Here is a 16,704-nt window from a genome sequence, read left to right as displayed (position 1 = left end):
GCGAAGCCCACATCTTCGCACCTCCCTCATTCAACCCCGCCTGCCACAGCATCCCGGGGTCACAAATCCTCTCTTCTCCCTTCGAGAAACCCATCCATCTCTCGTGCCGAAGACCCGTTCCTTCGGCCAACTACATTCCCATCGCGCGCTTCGGTGGTACATCGCCGCGCGCCCAAAAACCGCAATCATGGGTGAGCACTGCTACTGCCCGTGCCCGCCCCTGCCCACCTCTCGGCATCGCGGGGCAACCGCCCACATCATCATGCCCATCGTTCACTAACACCCATGGATAGCTCCCAAAAAGAAGGAAGCCCAAAAGCTGACTCTGACTGAGTTTATGAATGATACCTGTGAGTTTCCCTCCCACGCCAAGGCCACCGCCTCCATCAATCCGCTCGGCGCTACGGCCACGCCCCATAGCCCCTCCGTCTCGATCCCTTGCTGACCCGACCCTCTAGCCCTCGGCGGTGGTGGATCATGGGCCGACGAAGTCGAGGACACAATCGGTAAGTCGTCGCCCTCGATTAGCGCCTGATTGTTTTGTCTGGATTCCGTCAGCCTCGAGTCCGCAGTATCAGCGGATGGCTTTACAGGGCCCACAAACTGACCGCAACTAGGCACTCAGCCGCTCCCCCCCTCCGACCGTCGCACCATGACCTCGTATGGCGGTTCTACTGATCGGGGTATGTCTCGTCGTCACTGGCAGCTCTCCGTCCTCATGATTAACTCTTGTTTGTTGCTCCAGGTTACCACTCGATCCGCGATAACCTACCCCAGGAACTACCGACCAAGCCGCCTTATACTGCGCATCTCGGCAACCTGTCCTATGACGCAACCGTCGAAACCGTCACCGAGTTCTTCGAAGATTGCAACATTGTGAACGTGCGGATCATCGAAGACCGTGAACAGAACAGGCCCAAGGGCTTTGCCTACGCTGAGTTTGGCGACCTCGAGGGTCTCAAGACTGCCCTTACCCGTGATGGCCAAAACTTCCAGGGACGCACCATCCGCGTCAAGGTCGCTGATCCACGTGAGTCTTGCGAGATTTTTTTATTTTTTTTTACAGATGTGTGACCTGGGTGGCTAACTTTCTTTGAAGCGAGAGGTGGTGGCTTCGGTTCATCGGAAGGAATGCGTGATCTCGACTGGGGTGCGAAGAGAGGCCCCCTAGCCGACCTCCCTGGCCGCGGCGGCGATCGTCGTGGAGGTGACTTCGGAGAACGCCGTCGGGAATATCAGCCAAACGACGACGGAAAAGTCCGGGACTTCAATTCCTGGGAGAGACGCGGCCCGCTGTCGCCCCGGGCCCCGCCTGAGCGCCCCGAGTCCCGCGAGGGGTCTCGCTCGCGTAATATGGAGACCCGGTCCGAGTCGTTCCGTGGCGGGAATCGGAGAGCCTCGCCCGCGGCTTGGGGCCCGGGTGAAGGCCAGGAGGGTTCCCGCCCACCTCGCCGTGAGTTTTCTGACCGCCCCGAGCGCCCCGAGCGCGTCCCCACAGCTGCCGAGAAGGATTTCAACTGGCGGAACAACATGCGGCCCGACTCGTCCGTTAAGTCGCCCGGCGAATCCCGTGAGGGCAGTGAGGCACCTCCTTCGCCGGCGCCGTCGGCCGCCCTCCCTGCGGGACGCCCGAAGCTAAACCTGACCAAGCGCACCGTTTCGGAGGCGACCGATGCGGCGGCCACTTCTACTGCTGGCGACGCAAAGGCCAGTCCGTTCGGCGCGGCTCGCCCGATCGACACCGCCACACGGGAGCGGGAGATCGAAGAGAAGCGCTTGAAGTTGGCTCAGGAGGCCGAGGAAAAGGCCAAAGAGGAAAAGCTGGCCAAGGAAACCGCTGCGAAGGAGGCCGCAGAGAAAGCCGCGGAGGAGAAGGCTGCAGCCGAAGAAGCAGCGGCCAAGGCTAAGGAAGAGAAGGAGGCGTCTGCGGCGGAGGCAAAGGCCGCCCCCGAGGAGGGTGCTACAAATGAGACCACGACCGAGCAGAAACTCCCTGTTCGGGCCCGTGAGGCACGGGAAGCACCCAAGTCGCGGGCTGTCGAGAGCGGTAACTGGAGAACAGCATCGGGCGAGCAGCGTGCTCCGTCTCGTGGCGGCGGTAATGTCCCCAGCGGTCCCCGCCGTGGAGGCCCCGCTCGTGGCCCTCGGGATAACGGACGCCCTCCCCGTGCCAATGGTAGCGCCCCCACCCCGCAGCAGCCACTATCCCCTACCAGCGAGCAAGCCCCGCCGACCCCGACGGTTGATGAAGACGGCTGGACCACGGTCGCGGCCCCGATCAAAGGCCGGCGTGGGGGGAGCAGCCGCCCGGTGGCTTCCTGAATATACACATGACCCCTTCATGGACTCGTCCTCGCCGCTCCATTGCGGGATATTCGGGTCCGCCTTGGCTCTGGCGAGTTCTTGAGCTTGGCCAATCGACGCCATGTCTCTTCCGCATTCTCGCTGTACTTGCTCTGCTACCCAAACGTCGTTGCGTCGTTGGCTTGGATAGCCAGGCATCAGCGCTCTCAGCTTCACGCAAACCTCTCTTGCCCCACCCCCTGGGACCCGACCAATTTGCCTGATCTACTTTTCCTCGCATGCATCACCGTCTTTTCAAAGGCGGGACATCCTGCTCATTTCTCCTTGTGTATCAGTCCGACGTCCCGAAAAAGGTGATGATGGAGCTCTACGATATTCCAACAATACTGACGAAGTATGCATTCCTGGTAAAAAATGACGGGCTTCGGCCCAACGGAGCAAATGACACGGCGTGCGGGTTATTTCTTGGTCGCCATGGCAGGGGTCTTCTTGCTAAATTAGCGAATCTCGACTCTGGGGACCTTCAGATAGATATCGGCGGTGAGGGTACGGAATGTGGGTTCCCTCAACCTCGACAGGGATTCCGCGATCTCTTTGGTTTTTTGGTCATTTCACGCAACCTATCTACTAACCAGCTCTACGCTTTCCATGCCCGAAGGACGACGGCATTCTTCACGCGTTTAGAAGATGGCATGCTTTGCGGGCTGGGCCAGGACGGGAGCTTGGTTGGCTTCGGACAGGCTTTCGCGGAAGTCTCTATTCGGCTTAGAGGAGGGATAGCAAAAGGAAATAGGATGCATTTTACGAACATGATTCAACTTGTGATATATTATTCTCTTTCCATTTCGCTCAGCTGCATTCAAGTTCAACATCTGAAAGACGCCATTTCAACTCACCACATTTTATTCCCCTATTCTTCCCAACCCAAAAAAGCAATCCCGCGACAACAATCAAACCAACTACCGCTTCAAAGTCTTCTGCTTCTGCGCATCCGTCGCCACATTCCGCCCCTCCACCAACAGACCCTTGCGCCGCCTCACCCCATCCATATACCGCTTAGCCACGTTCTCCTTATCCCCAAACTCGCCCAGGTCCTCGAGATCGTCCTCTGTAAACGGCACCCAGAAGGGGTCCTCGTCGAGGATCTCGAACCCGGCGAAAATGAGCTGCGGCTGCGCGGCGCCCGACGTCCGCTTGCGCATCTCGTCGGCGAACCCGAACGACTCGGCTACGGGGAGGAGGGCTTGGATCGTGAAGAAGGGCGTGCCTTCTTTCATGGCTTCGGATTGCACGCGCCCGCGGCGCCGGGTGAGTACGTCGTAGACGCGGCCGAGGACTTCGGCTGGAGGGGGGGAGGGGGGGTTAGTTTGTGTGTGTGTGTGGTTTTTTGGGGGGAGGGGGAGGGGGGACGAACTGGAGGCTTGGATTTCGCATGAGTACATGGCTAGCATGAGCCGTGGGGACCAGTCGAGGAGGGCCTTGTGAATGGATTGCTGGACCGTCTTGATCACTTCGCCTGTTAGACGGCCCAGGTGGTCGCGCGCTGAGGTGGCATCCTCGCCGCCGCTGCTGCCCTCGGCCCCCGTGACAGAGACGTCTTCGATGAACACGGCTACGCCCTGGACTGGCTCGTTGCAGAGCGCGCCTTGGGCCATGGCGAGCTGGAAGGCGTAGGCTATCTTGTCGGAGAAGTGGTGCGGGCTGAGGGATTCGTTGGCTGAGGGGCGGTTGTCGCTGTTGTTGTGGTTGCCATGGGCGCTGAAGGCCTTCGGGAGGAATTGGTCCTTGGTTGCGTCGATAAGGAGGTTGGGGCCTATGCGGCGCGGACCGAAGGAGACGATGCGGTCAATGATGCCCTTCCAAGAATCAAGGCGGTCCTTCTCGTTGTCGAATTGGGACTGGAGTTGTTTCCTAAGCTCCTCGAGAGAGAGGGCCTTGCTGGCTGTGCTAAGCTCGTCGTCGGCTTCCGGGGAGTCGTCTTGAACCGCGCCGTTTTCCGCGACTGGCTCTTGTGTTGGTGATCCTTCCGCCTCTGTAGCCCCGCGATCCGAGGACAACCCCTTGATGCTTCCTGCATTTTTGAGCAGGAAGTCGGTAACATCTTGAGGCAAGGGCCTTGCTCGCAGCGTGATGGTCACCTGTTTAGAGCTTGTGACACCGACAACCACGCCGCGGCCAAGCTCTTTGTTGACAGGCGGGCGCATTTCTTCAGCGCGGACAATGGTTTCCCGGTATGGTACGATGGGCGCACCACACTGAATCTCACAGCCAGCAAACCGCTCCCGCAAATCTGTCAGGCAGCGTTCGAGGTGGAGTTCACCAGCTGTCAACAAAACATGCTCGCCGCTAGCGAATTGTTCATACTCGGCGCAGGGGTCGCTGTGGACAAGCAGATGAAGACCCTTTATCATCTTGTCCAGGTCGGCCGGGTTCGCCGGTTCCAAGGCTACGCGCACAATCGGGCGGCCGAGGATATTTGCAATACCAGCCAGGTTGATTGCTCCCTCCAGTTGACTGCAGAGGGTAGCGGACTTGAGGATACCGCTGTCGTCGAGTCCTCGAATTCCAAAAACCACACCAGCCGGAACCGAGTCGAGGGCCTCCAGACTCCGACCCATCATCATGTAGAGCCCTGTTACCTTCACCTTTTTAGGTACCGGCTCTGTGAGTGGGCGGGCTGGCGAGAACTTTGGCGGAATGACGTAGATGTCGTCGCCGACGGAGAGAGTGCCGGAGTAGATTCGCGCAAATCCGATCAAGTGCTCCGGCTCGGCCTCCTTCTCTTCTTCTTCCTGGGCATTCTGCTCCAAGGTAGCGCTCGAGAAGGCAGATGCTAGGGCATCCATATCATTGCCCTCACTCGGGTTGTTTTGTGCTGCGCGCGCTGCCTCGGTACGCTTTTTCCTGGCCAGGTCTCTTGCCTCCTCGCCGCTCAGAGGCCCCCGTCGTTTGTTCTCTGGCAACTCGCTCTGCTTTACCGAAACCATCTTACTCACATATGCGACCACAGGGTCCGAAGGCCCCTTCTTGAACGAAACGATTGCGTCCTTGACCTTGGGGTCAATGTGGTCTGCCCCCGGGACGTCTTCCAGCAACAGTGGGAAGCGTTCAGCCTGTGCCGCGCTCGGCGACGGAAGCGACTCCACGACGGAGACGAGCAGAGCAACGGATACCGGGAGCCAGGAGGCAAAGACGGTTGTGAGCAAGAGCTTTGGGTCTCGAGATCGCAGAATGTGGGGGGGGATAGTGATGTTCAGGAATTTGGTAATCTTCTCGAGAAGAACAGCATCCCCTTTTCCGTTGTCATCCCCGACGGTGGCTTGATAGACGGCCCAGATCTGGTCGAGAACTAGTTGGACAAAAAGGGGCTTCAACGCCCGCCCTTTCAAATGTTTTGGACCAAGGACCTTTTTCGTCTTGGGGTCCAGGTAGAAGTTCCCCCACAAGACCTTCTCCAAAACATGGCGTTTTATTCCCAGTTTCTTTTCGTAAAGCCCGGCAAACTGGCGGACCGTGAAAGCCCAGCCATCGATGGCGCTGCCAAAGATAACGTTGTTCTTCTCCGGGGCGAAGTAGATCTCCTCGTCGTCTCTCTCCTCGAAGTGAAGCTCGCCAGAATCTGTTAGTTGATCTGCAATTTTGGCCTCTTTCGCGGCAGAAGCGGTAACACGCGCCTCCATCCGCTCCCGCCAGTTCAGGTCCTCCTCCATGCGCTCGCCCTGGAAGAAGCTCCCGAGAACGGCGTTGACTTGCTCTAGAAGTTTGCTGAGGTGAATGTATGCCTCGTTCGGTGTCATTTTAAGCTCGGTAACCAGGCGATCTATTTTGTTGATGACGAGCAGTGGCTTAAGCTTCTCGGTCCATGTCTGCCGTAGGACGGTGACTGTCTGACTGCACACTCCTTCGACAGCGTCGACCAAGACAACAGCGCCATCGCAGAGACGAGATGCTGTCGAAACCTCACTGCTAAAGTCGATATGGCCGGGTGAGTCTATCAAATTGATGAGGTACTCCTTTTGCTCAGGGGTAGCTTCGGGACTCGACCTCCGGAGCATGGAGAAATAGAGAGAGATAGCTGACGATTCCATGGTGATACCCCTGAGCTGCTCGTCCGGCCGAGAGTCCAGATACCGGATTTTTCCTGCCAGTTTTGGCGAGATGATACCATTTGTGGCTAGGAGGGCATCAGTAAGGGATGTTTTTCCATGGTCCTATAATTAACAATGAGCTTCGTTCTACTTCGTCCTTTAAGCATGAAGACAAATACCTACAACATGAGCTAAAATGCAGATCTAATATTTCGTTAGCTTAAATTCAGTATTATTTTAATTTTCTTTTTGTTTTTCTTTTTTCTTTTGGAACTTTGAGACTCACGTTCCGCACATCATCAGCATTTTGCTGGAGCGTTGCCAGCTTTTCTGGGGTGACAACCGGCATCTTGCGTTGTTATCCTGGGGTGTCGTAAGGGAAGGAAGTTGAGGTAAAGGTGGGTGGTTCCGTAAGGAAGCTTGAGTGGTAGGTTGTTCCAAGTTGTTGTCCTCCCCCAAATACTGAGGTACTTATGTAAGGTACTACTAGTATGGGTGTTAGGAGATGGGAGGCAAAATATACGGAAGCCGCGGGGCAGTTTGTCGGCCTGACTAACACCTTCGAGGGGACGCCCAGCCAAGGACGGAAAGTGGGATGTTTGGCGGGGCAGCAAAAATGCCCAGATCATATATTGGCTACAGCAATATTAGGCTCCGATGGTGGCAATAGACCATGCATGTGCATGGTTTCGTTCTTTCACGGCAAAAGCTATTGGCAATATACATGGGAAGTCTGATATGATTCATTTGCAATCATAGTGATGGAATGAGGCTTCCGATTCACCGTTAGCACAGTTTATGCCTCGATCTTTGTTGGCTCTGTTATGCGATAACCGAGGCGTAACCATCAACGCAATTTTACCCATACACACCAAACCCTAAACCGGTGCAGCGCCATTGAAATTTCACCGCTTGGTCCAAGCCCCTCGACCACAAAAATCCAGCCCCACCGAGCAAAGCATTTTGGGTCTTTGCGACGGTCACGACAACGAACGCCGGCGACAACCACCACTTCACCCCCACGAATCGCTTTCCGCCATCGTCCCGAGCGATCGTCAATATGAGTTACCAAACCGGCATGGCGCCCGCCCGCGCTATGGAGGACGACAGCGATGTCGAGGAGGAGGCCCTTGTTGCCGACTACAGGGAGCAGGTTCAATATTCCGAGGGTGGCATGGAGGAGATAGACCAGGCCACGCTCGCTCAACAGGCCGATGAAATCCAGTCCCGGCTAGTTCAGGCTTCCCAACCGCTGGATTTCCAAGCGACCCTGGAGACCAAGTTCGCGAGTTACGACAACTACTGCGCCCTGTTCCACTATATCCTCAACTCAGAAGGTCCCGTGGACCTAGAACCCCCAACGGTTAGCCTCCTGCCACCTTCTCCAACCTTGTTGTTATTAGGTCACTGACTCGAAGAATAGTATTACTGGGCGTGGGATGTGATTGACGAGTTCATCTACCAATTCAACACCTTCTGCACGTACCGGGCCCGGATTGCGAGGCAAGCCGGCAACGAGGAGGAAGCCCAGATTCTGCGCGACAACCCGAACACATGGGGCTGCTACAGCGTGCTCAACGTCCTCTATTCCCTCATCCAAAAGTCTCAGATCACCGAGCAGCTCGCGGCGATGAAGCGGAATGAGGACCCCATGGCCGTTGCTGGCCCTTACGGTTCCAAGAACCTCTACCGCATGCTGGGGTACTTCTCCATCATCGGTCTCCTCCGCGTCCACTGCCTTCTCGGAGACTTCAGCCTCGCGCTCAAGACCCTCGACGATATCGAGCTGAACAAGAAGGCCATGTTCGCCCGCGTGATGGCTGCCCACTTCACCACCTACTACTATGTGGGCTTTTCGTACATGATGATGCGCCGCTACGCCGATGCCATCCGCATGTTCAGCCACATCTTGATCTACGTTTCGCGGACCAAGAACTTCCAGAAGAACACGCAGTACGACTCCATCACCAAGAAGAACGACCAGATGCTCGCTCTGATCGCCATCTGCGTGGCGTTCCACCCCACCCGTCTGGATGACACCATCCACACGGCCCTGCGCGAGAAGTACGGCGACCAGCTGCTGAAGCTGCAGCGCGGTGGGCCCGACTCGCTCCCCGTTTTCGAGGAGCTCTTCAAGGCCGCGTGCCCCAAGTTCATGTCGCCCATTCCTCCTGACTTCGACAAGCCGGAGGCCAACATCGACCCCATCGACCACCACCTCTCAGTCTTCATGGAGGAGGTCAAGACCAACATGTGGAGCCCGACCATCAAGTCGTACCTGCGCCTCTACACCACCATGGACCTGAAGAAGCTGGCTGGCTTCCTCAGTGTGAAGCCCGAGGAGCTCCGCTCGTGGCTTCTCGTCAGCAAGCAGCGGACTAAGCAGCTTCGGTGGACCGAGAACGGGCTTCTTGAGGGCGAGCCTGTCAATGTTAGCGACCTTGACTATGCGCTGCAGGGTGTAAGTTTTCTATGCATGGCCGTGCCGTTAGTGAGTTATACTGACTTGATTCCTAGGACCTGATCCACATCTCGGAGGCCAAGATGGGGCGCAAGCTCGTTGACTGGTACATTCGCAACCTGTCTCGCACATACGCATAGACGTGGCAGACAAGGCGAAATAGAGATGGCACTGATGCTAGCAGCGACGCGGGCGGGAGTCTCAAGCCCGTCCCCTGTCCTGATCCTCTTAGTCATTGTGTAATCTTGGGGTTGAGGCGTCCGGGCTACGCAGGTCTCGGAAGCATTGCATATTAGGCGTCGGACGGACGGATGGACGGACGGACACATCGAGCGATTTTAGGAGGGGGTGGTGAGCGAGTTGGCTGGCAAAAAGGTTTACAATGGTTACTGAACAGATGCCGATGGCAACGTTTGCCTTCCCTGGTGGGCGGTCCGGAGCACAATCAGCCTTGGGAGGACCTAGGTTGTGTATTCTCCAGGGACAGTGGATTCATGATATGAAATGATGGGGACAAGAGGCGGGGAGCAAAAGTTCCTGATCTGTGATAGGTAGTGGCGCCATATGCTTGCGCCTATCGTAAAGACGGGCGCGACAAGACCTTAGAGTCGCAAAACAAGATATTTTCACGCAAATAAGTTAATGCGCTGATCCCGTGTCTCTTGTTCGATAACGACAGCTGTGCTGACCCCCATCATCACCGTCCTAAATCACGACACCTCCGGCCCCCATCCGCGGAAGCAGCGGGAGGTCCTTGCTTTTGCTACCGTAACACAATGTGTTTTTGTAATCCGCGCACGTACATACTACCCAGCGTTGCGCCGTGGAGATAGGCTTGTCGGTAGCACAGCAGTCTGTCCGGCGTAAATGTCTTATACGTGCCTAGGGTACGAAGTACGCACTCCCAACCCCTGCCTGGGACTGCTCGGCAGAAAGGGAGCCAAAAAAAGCCAAGGACCGATAACGCCGGCCGGTGTTGGAGGGGTCTCCGTCCCCGTCCCGCCTGATCGGCCAGTTATTCGAGGACTGTGTAACGTTGTTGATAAGAAAAGAAAATGAAAGCAAAGAAGAAGGAGCATGAAAATGGGGTGACGTAATAGAGAGAAGATCCGATTTATTAAAACAACGCAATGTTGCATATTATCTACGAAGGATGTCTGTCTGCACTGACGAAACCCCCAAGGTGATCTCAGGTTCGGGGCGTCATCGTCCCGGGCCCGCCCCCGCCCAGGAATGTGACAAAACACTCATTTGCAAGTGGTTTGGCTCTCCACTAGGAAGGAAGGTTCTGACTGAAGGGACCGGAGGCCTCCGACAGCTTGTTGGACGTTCTAGCCCCAAAGATGCTTGGCGCAGGGTGCTGCACCAGAGGTAGGTCGGCTTGCTTGCGGGTGCTTTGTGGATTGATGCTTGTTTTTTTTTGGTCGATGCGGGGGGGTTGCAGCTGGGGACCATCGACGTGTGGCGTGGGTGTGGTGTGGTATGGTGTGGTGTGTGGTGTACCCTGTCGGTTAGGTTACGGTGGGTGGGAAGAGGGTTTCCAGGTTCCTTTGGCCAGCGGACAGGCAGTACGTGCATTCCGGGTTGGGCAAGACGGACGCATGTCCGACGCGGGGAGGAGGATGGGTCGCGGGGTGGATGAGGGGACCTTGAGTTCGGGAGCCCGAGGGGGGGTTTCGATTGGGCTGGAGGTGAGGTGGGCAGTGGTGGGGTAGATACCCTGAGCCTTCCATTCTTGGATCACTTGTCTAAGATCATCTGGTTCCAGATCTCCCAATGGACAACGCCATGTTTCTGTTTTATTTGGTCGCTGTCTGTAGTGTAATGTACACAGTAGGTGGGGGTGGCTCCTCAGATCGGTCTGCGGGTAATTATTTCTGATTTATCAATTAATTACCTGGGCAGATACCAAATGGAAACCTTGGACAGCTTCCATCCTTACCTCGCCAAGATCACTCGGAAAGATATCCAAGACATCATTCGAGGGAGAACTAAGAAAGGGGAAAAGAAAAAGAAGAAGAAAGAAAGAAAAGAGAAGAAAAAAACCACCAAAATCGGATCTTGACTCCGGCCCGAGATAATTACTCGGTTCCAGCAGGATGTGAAGCACATATATCGTTTGATACCCATAACCCGACCAATTCCGAACACCAAGAGGAGTAACTAGGTAGACTGAGATACAACCTCAGCAATGGTACCCCCAACAAAAGGATCAATCAGCCCGTACTTCTTCTGCATCTCATCAACTATGGCGCGTGTAACTGTTGAAGTATGATAATTCATCTGCACCCCGCCACCCTGAAAGTGTTCGGTCATACTGTTGACAGCCCAGCCCGTAACCAACGCAGAGCTGATCGGCCCGCCGCATCTAGGGCACAAGACCGAGAAACCGAACCCTAGAGAATGTTTGCAAAATCTTCAGGAAAATCCCGCAGTCGATTGGGGGTCTGTTTGGTTGAGCGCCCAGTGTCTCTGCAGAGATATCTAGGTGCCGGAGGTAGGTAAGTCTATTTGCTCGAAACCTCTTTACACAATCTGTAAAACTGTCAGAGTTCACGAAGGGGATGGTGGTGCTTTGGTGGGCTACCAAGACCAGGTAAGGAGTTACAAGTGTAAGCTGCTTTGGGACGAGCTTAGCTAGGTATTGTCCGGAGGTACGACGGAGCTATATCCGGACACTGATCAACCCAGCTTCCCCTCACGTTATCGGCCAGATTCTCTGACTGCATACGTGAGACAGATCATCCTCACCCTTCTCCTTCCCATTCCGCAGACCGCTTCATCGCCGGTCTCCATGGTCTTTCGGCATCACGACAGGGGCGTTTCTCACGGGACCTTGTTGTTGTCGATGATAACCCCACCACTGGGCATCTTGGCGAGGCAGCGGAAGCCGAACCTTGCCGTTTCCAAGATACCAAGAGACCAAGACTGCGCTTCATACTCCAGGCGGTGGGGCCGGCGGCTGTCGAGGCGAGTTGTAACGATATCCGGCGTGGGCGCGCGCGGCTGTGTCGATTCCCGCAGCGATGAATAACTACATCCAGCTGATTTCTTTCGATAGGAACGCTGTACGTCGGCTCCCCGCAGCTTGCGTACCTGGGCCGGTGCCACCATCTCCCAGCGCGTTCGACAGGACCCCAGCGGCGGGCTGCCAAGGCCCTACTGCCTGAAGCTTGGCCTGTCGTGTCTCACCGTGTCGAACGGGCCTCGGAACATGGCCACAATGATGGTTTGCGGGCGTGTAATGTGGGGTCACTGACGAGATCGGGAGGTCGGTGTATCTCGGCGTGTTGTTGTTCTGGACCGTCACCCCCCGAAACCCCGGATTGTGGTCGGTTGTCGGAGCCGTCCACCGCTATTGGCACTGTTTGACGTGCTGTGATCGACCGCGTCTGGCCCGGACCGCTTTTCGAACCTTCACATGCTGGAAAAGCGGGAATGCGGGAGGGCAGGATTGCTCGAAACGGCTAAAGCAACGAGGAATAACTGGGGAGGGATCCAGAACCTCTCAGGTTCATCATGCGGCCCTGCGGCGGCACTAAATTGACGGCTCGCCCATTGCCGCAGCCGTGGTGCCGTTGGGCCCTCCAGTTGTCCAGTTGCAAGGATCGAACGTTGCATCAGCCCGCTGCCAAGCCGTACGGCGAAAAATATGCGAGAGAAGTGACACCTTGGAAGCTCGAGCCGCGATATCTGAGCGCTGACGGGGTTGCCTCAGGTGCAGCCAAGCTTTGGCTTATTATTCCCCAGCTCCCTGCCCCATCTGGTCGACTTGTCCTTGTTGCTTCGCGAACGTGAGTTTGTCCCATCTCTCAAACCCATCGTTTTGTCTTTTGCATTTCGGCTCAATACCTCAATACAGTGGTGCCAGAAGAAAGAAGCCAAGCCCAAATCTGCTTCAGCTTCGAGGTCACTCGGCTCCGCCCCGCCGCCAAATAGCTCCTTCCAGCACTCGACCCAAGCTATTAGTACCAAGAACAACCATCGGGGTCTGCCTTGCATCTGCCATCAACCTGCGCTCGCCCAACTCTTCAATCCACATCAATCACCGACCTGATTTCTCTGTTGCTTGCCCGTGGCTACCAGGTACCTGCCGAGTACTAGGCATCTGGTGGTCTTGCACCCGATAATCACCCGACTTGATCATCCCATCTCCTGCCTCAGTACCTGACTAGCCACCCACACACCCGTCGACTGACTCGGCCATTATTTATTTATTTTTATTTCACGAGCAGCCCTCCAGCCATCCCACGATCGCCTAGTAGACGCGCGCTAATTTCAGCGTCGCTATCTGGTGTCCCAACGCCAGGTTCTTGCGCGTGCTCGAGCTCTTTGGGCTCCATGCAAGCTGTTGTCGCAGGATAGCCTCTGCTGGCCTCTGCGTGAGGCCGTACGAGCACTGGCATAGTCTCAGCAAAGCGACGATTTTACCAAAATCTCGTCATACGATGGCCAAGGTTATCGACAATGTGGTCCGATTAGCTTCATCTTCCCCAGCCGCCAAAAGCCCCGACTCGGATGTGTCTCCGGGCACGAAAGTGTCGTCGATACCCGCCGACTATTTCCCGCCCGAGTCGCGCACCAACGGTGACTTCAGGCGCAATGGATTATCCCGGCCGTTTGTGTCGGTATCGACTGACGCTAGTACTGTCACCCTGGCCTCCATCTCGGAGGAGTGCCATCTCGAGAGCTCACGACAGTCCTCAAACGACAGCAGCCGCCCTTCTGTTGGACATAGGAAGTCTTCAACAGCGTCCGTGACCTTCCAGCGGCCACGTAACCCGTCGCTGCCCCAAGGCCACCCGCGGAAAACAGACAACCGCCGGTTGCGGGAGTCGTCGCCTTCGCCTGTGAGGTGAGTGTCTGCTTTACCTGTTTTGCTATCTTTTTGTTGCAACCGCATACTACCCTTCACCCCTGCCCTGCCCCTCGCCTCCAAGCCCAGTGGTGCCACTCAAGAGGAGAGCCAGTTTTCTTTCCCCAAAAGCCCTTTTACTCCCAAACAAAGGCCGCATGGGTCACTGGGCCTTGCGCCTCATGTCTTTCCAGCTCGATATGGCTTTTGCGTGCGAGGCAAGTGCCAAACTGGCGCGGGCGGGAGATATTGGGAAAACATCGATGGCTGTCCCTCAACGCACCGCCGGATACCAGCGCACTCCCATCCTGGTCGCGCCGCACATGGGAAGAGCATGCAGCGTTTCTCCATCTTCCCCGCATGCGCCCGGCCCACACACGGGAGAGGCGCATCCGACCTGCGAGTCCAGAGGGGTTGCATGAAGAAGAACGGAACGGGGGCATCGGCATATCACGGCGATGCATAGCAAGAGACGGGAGCAAAGTTGAGTTTCTCACGCGAGCTCGAAGTGCATCATGGAAAGCAAGCCAAGCCAAGTCTCGCCGACGACCAAAGCCCCGAACTTTCGACCCCGCAACCCCACTAACTTGCTGGATCTGGCTGGACGATGTCATCCCTTTCGCCTAATGCCGTTAGTTAGGGCGGCAGAAGGGCCCTCCATGTTCGATTTCTGTCCACCTTTTGTTCGCTTGTGGACTTCCGGGTTGTGGCTGTGTGAGAAGGTCGAGATCGCCATGGCCCGATGCACATGCGCAGACATCACGTTTCCCCCGCGCTATCTTCCGTCCCCATTGTTTCCCGCTCGGCGGCTGCCGATTTGGATTCCTTTCCAAGATTAAGAAATTCCCGCAAGATCTTTGTCAATCCCTATCTCTAGATCACATTCCCAATCGTATCATTTCGCGCAGCCACTCTTTAGAATTCTAGCCCGCCACTTCCTCATACCCAATTTCAATCCAGCATGGCCACGCTAACGGAGAACCCGCCTCCGCCTCACAGGTTCGAACAACATGTCGGCTTCGACAACCTCCCAGTCGGCGAAGCGACCAAGAACAACCCCTCGTCATTCACTCTTCAGGCGCGCCATCAGGGCTACCACTCATCACGAAGATCGCGCACATTCATGATCGGCGTCGACGAACACAGCTATTCGCAATATGCCTTGGTCTGGTTGTTGACCCATATGGTAGACGACGGCGACGAGATCATCTGCGTGCGAGTTATGGAGAACCCCGTCCGCCCCGACAAGAATTACCAGGAGGATGCGAAGAAACTGTTGGAGATAATCAAATCCAAAAACGAGTTGAACAAGGCCATTAGTATTATACTGGAATACTCGGTTGGAAAGCTCCATGACACATTCCAACAGCTGGTAGGTCGTCAGTGGTTCGGTATTATTTCGTCGCGGTGTTACTAACAAGGAAACCAGCTCGGAATTTACAACCCTTCCATGCTTGTGGTCGGTACTAAGGGGCGGACCTTGGGAGGGTTCCAGGGGTTGATGAACGCGCGAAATTCATTCTCCAAGTACTGCCTCCAATATAGCCCGATCCCCGTGGTGGTGGTGAGGCCGGACGACAAGCGGCTGAAGAAGAAAGAGAAGCGTTCTCAGGACCCGGGGCGGCACAGCTACGCCGCTATGCTAGCGTACAACTCAGGAAAGCACGAGGCCGATAGCGAAGCCAGCAGCGTGTACGAGTTCGAGAAGGGCATATCGCCAGACGAGGAGGCGCATCGAGTCGCCGCAGCGATCGGCCTTCCTGCGAGGTTCGACCCCACCATCAAGCCGTACAATCCCCGCGACACAAGCCGACGGCGGTCCTCGCCGTCGGCGCATTCCTCTGGACGAACGACTTCTCTTTCCCCGCCCCCGACGCCGTCGCTTGCCGCCGAGAGCGGAGAGGAGGATAGCGGTGATGATGACGACGAGTTTGAGGTCGAGGCCGTCTCCGGTCAGCAGCTCGCCGCGGCAGCCCGGAAACAGACCGGGCTTGAAGAACAAAAGGAACGACTTCACGCTATGGAAGTTGGCGAAGCTGCTGCTCTCCTCAAGTCAGGCAACTCGAAAACGCTCGAGGATGATGACGACGACGATGACGAATCTCAGGAGAGGGCAGAACGCGCAACCAAGTCATAGGAAGATATTGGGCTCGGTATTCTTGTCGCTTGATACCGAGGAGTCGGCTTCCAGAGTCGGCCTGGTTTTAGGGGGAGGGTGTTTCCGGCGTTACAGGCATGGTGGGATCAGTGATACCGACAAACGTGGTTTAGAGGCGCGTCTTTCCAGCCACCACGGCACGGTTGCGATGCGGTATTTGAGCGGCGACTTTGTTCTTTGGATCATAGAGGCATTCATTGCGCGGTTAGGTTGAGCTGGGTCTGGGCAACGAATCGTGCGGCCGTCTTGTATTTGTACACCACAGGGTTGGCACTCTCTAGTTAGCGATGTCTTTTTTTGTAAATTATGATACACTCTCGGCCTTCTCTTTTTCGGAAAATATGTCGGAGAAGGGCGCAACCGTTGAATGTCATTTGCTATAATTGTGCCCCTTTTTTGTCTCCAGTTTGAGGACCTCGGACTGAACAAGGCAAGGCAGACACCGTCGGACCTAACACAGAAGTCAACTAGGTAGTTGAAACGGCATAGATAAGTACTTTGTAAAGTAAAAATGTCCAATCAAGTAAATTGGTTGAAACAAAGCTCTAATAAAAGGTAGATTCTCATGACCTAAATGTTTCTCTACCTTTGGCCGGTTTCTTTCGGTCGCTGGATGACTTCCATTTTTAAACTGCAGTTGAGGTTTTAGTTGACATCCACCCGGCAGGCAGTTCTTAGTGTAGCGCTCGCGGGTGTGCCCCTGAGCCACAGGCAGGGGCCGCGGGGTAAGGTGGGGTAGTGGTCAAAGCTCTGGCCTGGGGTCCCTTGTCCGGTTGCGCAAGCCTGCTTGCAACCTCTCAACTTCAACTTAGTCCAAGAATTGAACAGATCGCGAACG

At 55.9% G+C, this 16,704-nt stretch overlaps 5 protein-coding genes across 5 annotated transcripts; 4 read left to right on the top strand and 1 right to left on the bottom strand.

The window, feature by feature from the left end:
* The first annotated feature begins 184 nt into the window (after positions 1–184).
* F5144DRAFT_177535 (uncharacterized protein) lies at positions 185–2,452 on the top strand. The gene is made up of 5 exons (XM_066782691.1): positions 185–350; positions 459–506; positions 618–683; positions 746–1,030; positions 1,100–2,452. The coding sequence occupies exons 1-5, from the start codon at positions 338–340 to the stop codon at positions 2,320–2,322; spliced, it is 1,635 nt and encodes a 544-aa protein (XP_066644679.1). The 5' UTR covers positions 185–337; the 3' UTR covers positions 2,323–2,452.
* A 340-nt stretch (positions 2,453–2,792) lies between these two features.
* On the bottom strand, positions 2,793–6,571 carry F5144DRAFT_177544 (uncharacterized protein). The gene is made up of 2 exons (XM_066782692.1): positions 3,719–6,571; positions 2,793–3,646 (listed from the first exon to the last, which is right to left on the bottom strand). The coding sequence occupies exons 1-2, from the start codon at positions 6,390–6,392 to the stop codon at positions 3,264–3,266; spliced, it is 3,057 nt and encodes a 1,018-aa protein (XP_066644678.1). The 5' UTR covers positions 6,393–6,571; the 3' UTR covers positions 2,793–3,263.
* Positions 6,572–7,071: 500 nt separating this feature from the next.
* On the top strand, positions 7,072–9,079 carry F5144DRAFT_177361 (eukaryotic translation initiation factor 3 subunit L). Its single transcript, XM_066782689.1, has 3 exons — positions 7,072–7,755; positions 7,816–8,853; positions 8,910–9,079. Exons 1-3 carry the CDS (start codon positions 7,453–7,455, stop codon positions 8,991–8,993), a joined length of 1,425 nt encoding a protein of 474 aa, XP_066644677.1. The 5' UTR covers positions 7,072–7,452; the 3' UTR covers positions 8,994–9,079.
* A 4,222-nt stretch (positions 9,080–13,301) lies between these two features.
* Positions 13,302–13,712, top strand: F5144DRAFT_546505 (putative universal stress protein; the record flags this gene model as incomplete). Its single annotated transcript, XM_066787415.1, has 1 exon — positions 13,302–13,712. The coding sequence occupies one exon, from the start codon at positions 13,302–13,304 to the stop codon at positions 13,710–13,712; it is 411 nt and encodes a 136-aa protein (XP_066644676.1).
* Positions 13,713–14,496: 784 nt separating this feature from the next.
* On the top strand, positions 14,497–16,087 carry F5144DRAFT_177368 (uncharacterized protein). Its single transcript, XM_066782690.1, has 2 exons — positions 14,497–15,080; positions 15,138–16,087. The coding sequence occupies exons 1-2, from the start codon at positions 14,670–14,672 to the stop codon at positions 15,843–15,845; spliced, it is 1,119 nt and encodes a 372-aa protein (XP_066644675.1). The 5' UTR covers positions 14,497–14,669; the 3' UTR covers positions 15,846–16,087.
* The last annotated feature ends 617 nt before the right edge of the window (positions 16,088–16,704 follow it).

Source organism: Chaetomium tenue (assembly GCF_020726465.1).
Source record: "Chaetomium tenue strain MPI-SDFR-AT-0079 chromosome Unknown F5144scaffold_3, whole genome shotgun sequence".
NCBI lineage: Eukaryota > Fungi > Ascomycota > Sordariomycetes > Sordariales > Chaetomiaceae > Chaetomium > Chaetomium tenue.
The sequence above is the reverse complement of the archived record's forward strand: the minus strand, read 5'-3'. Positions and strand labels throughout refer to the sequence as shown.

Bases quoted from the DNA above. Each gene is read 5' to 3' on its own strand.
- F5144DRAFT_177535 (XM_066782691.1), top strand. The intron at 507-617 runs GTAAGTCGTCGC...GACCGCAACTAG, and splicing joins CGAAGTCGAGGACACAATCG to GCACTCAGCCGCTCCCCCCC. The intron at 1,031-1,099 runs GTGAGTCTTGCG...CTTTCTTTGAAG, and splicing joins CGTCAAGGTCGCTGATCCAC to CGAGAGGTGGTGGCTTCGGT.
- F5144DRAFT_177544 (XM_066782692.1), bottom strand. From the start codon at position 6,392: ATGGAATCGTCAGCTATCTCTCTCTATTTCTCCATGCTCCGGAGGTCG. The intron at 3,647-3,718 runs GTTCGTCCCCCC...CCCCCCCTCCAG, and splicing joins ATGCGAAATCCAAGCCTCCA to CCGAAGTCCTCGGCCGCGTC.
- F5144DRAFT_177361 (XM_066782689.1), top strand. From the start codon at position 7,453: ATGAGTTACCAAACCGGCATGGCGCCCGCCCGCGCTATGGAGGACGAC. The intron at 7,756-7,815 runs GTTAGCCTCCTG...CTCGAAGAATAG, and splicing joins TGGACCTAGAACCCCCAACG to TATTACTGGGCGTGGGATGT. The intron at 8,854-8,909 runs GTAAGTTTTCTA...CTTGATTCCTAG, and splicing joins TTGACTATGCGCTGCAGGGT to GACCTGATCCACATCTCGGA.
- F5144DRAFT_177368 (XM_066782690.1), top strand. From the start codon at position 14,670: ATGGCCACGCTAACGGAGAACCCGCCTCCGCCTCACAGGTTCGAACAA. The intron at 15,081-15,137 runs GTAGGTCGTCAG...CAAGGAAACCAG, and splicing joins ATGACACATTCCAACAGCTG to CTCGGAATTTACAACCCTTC.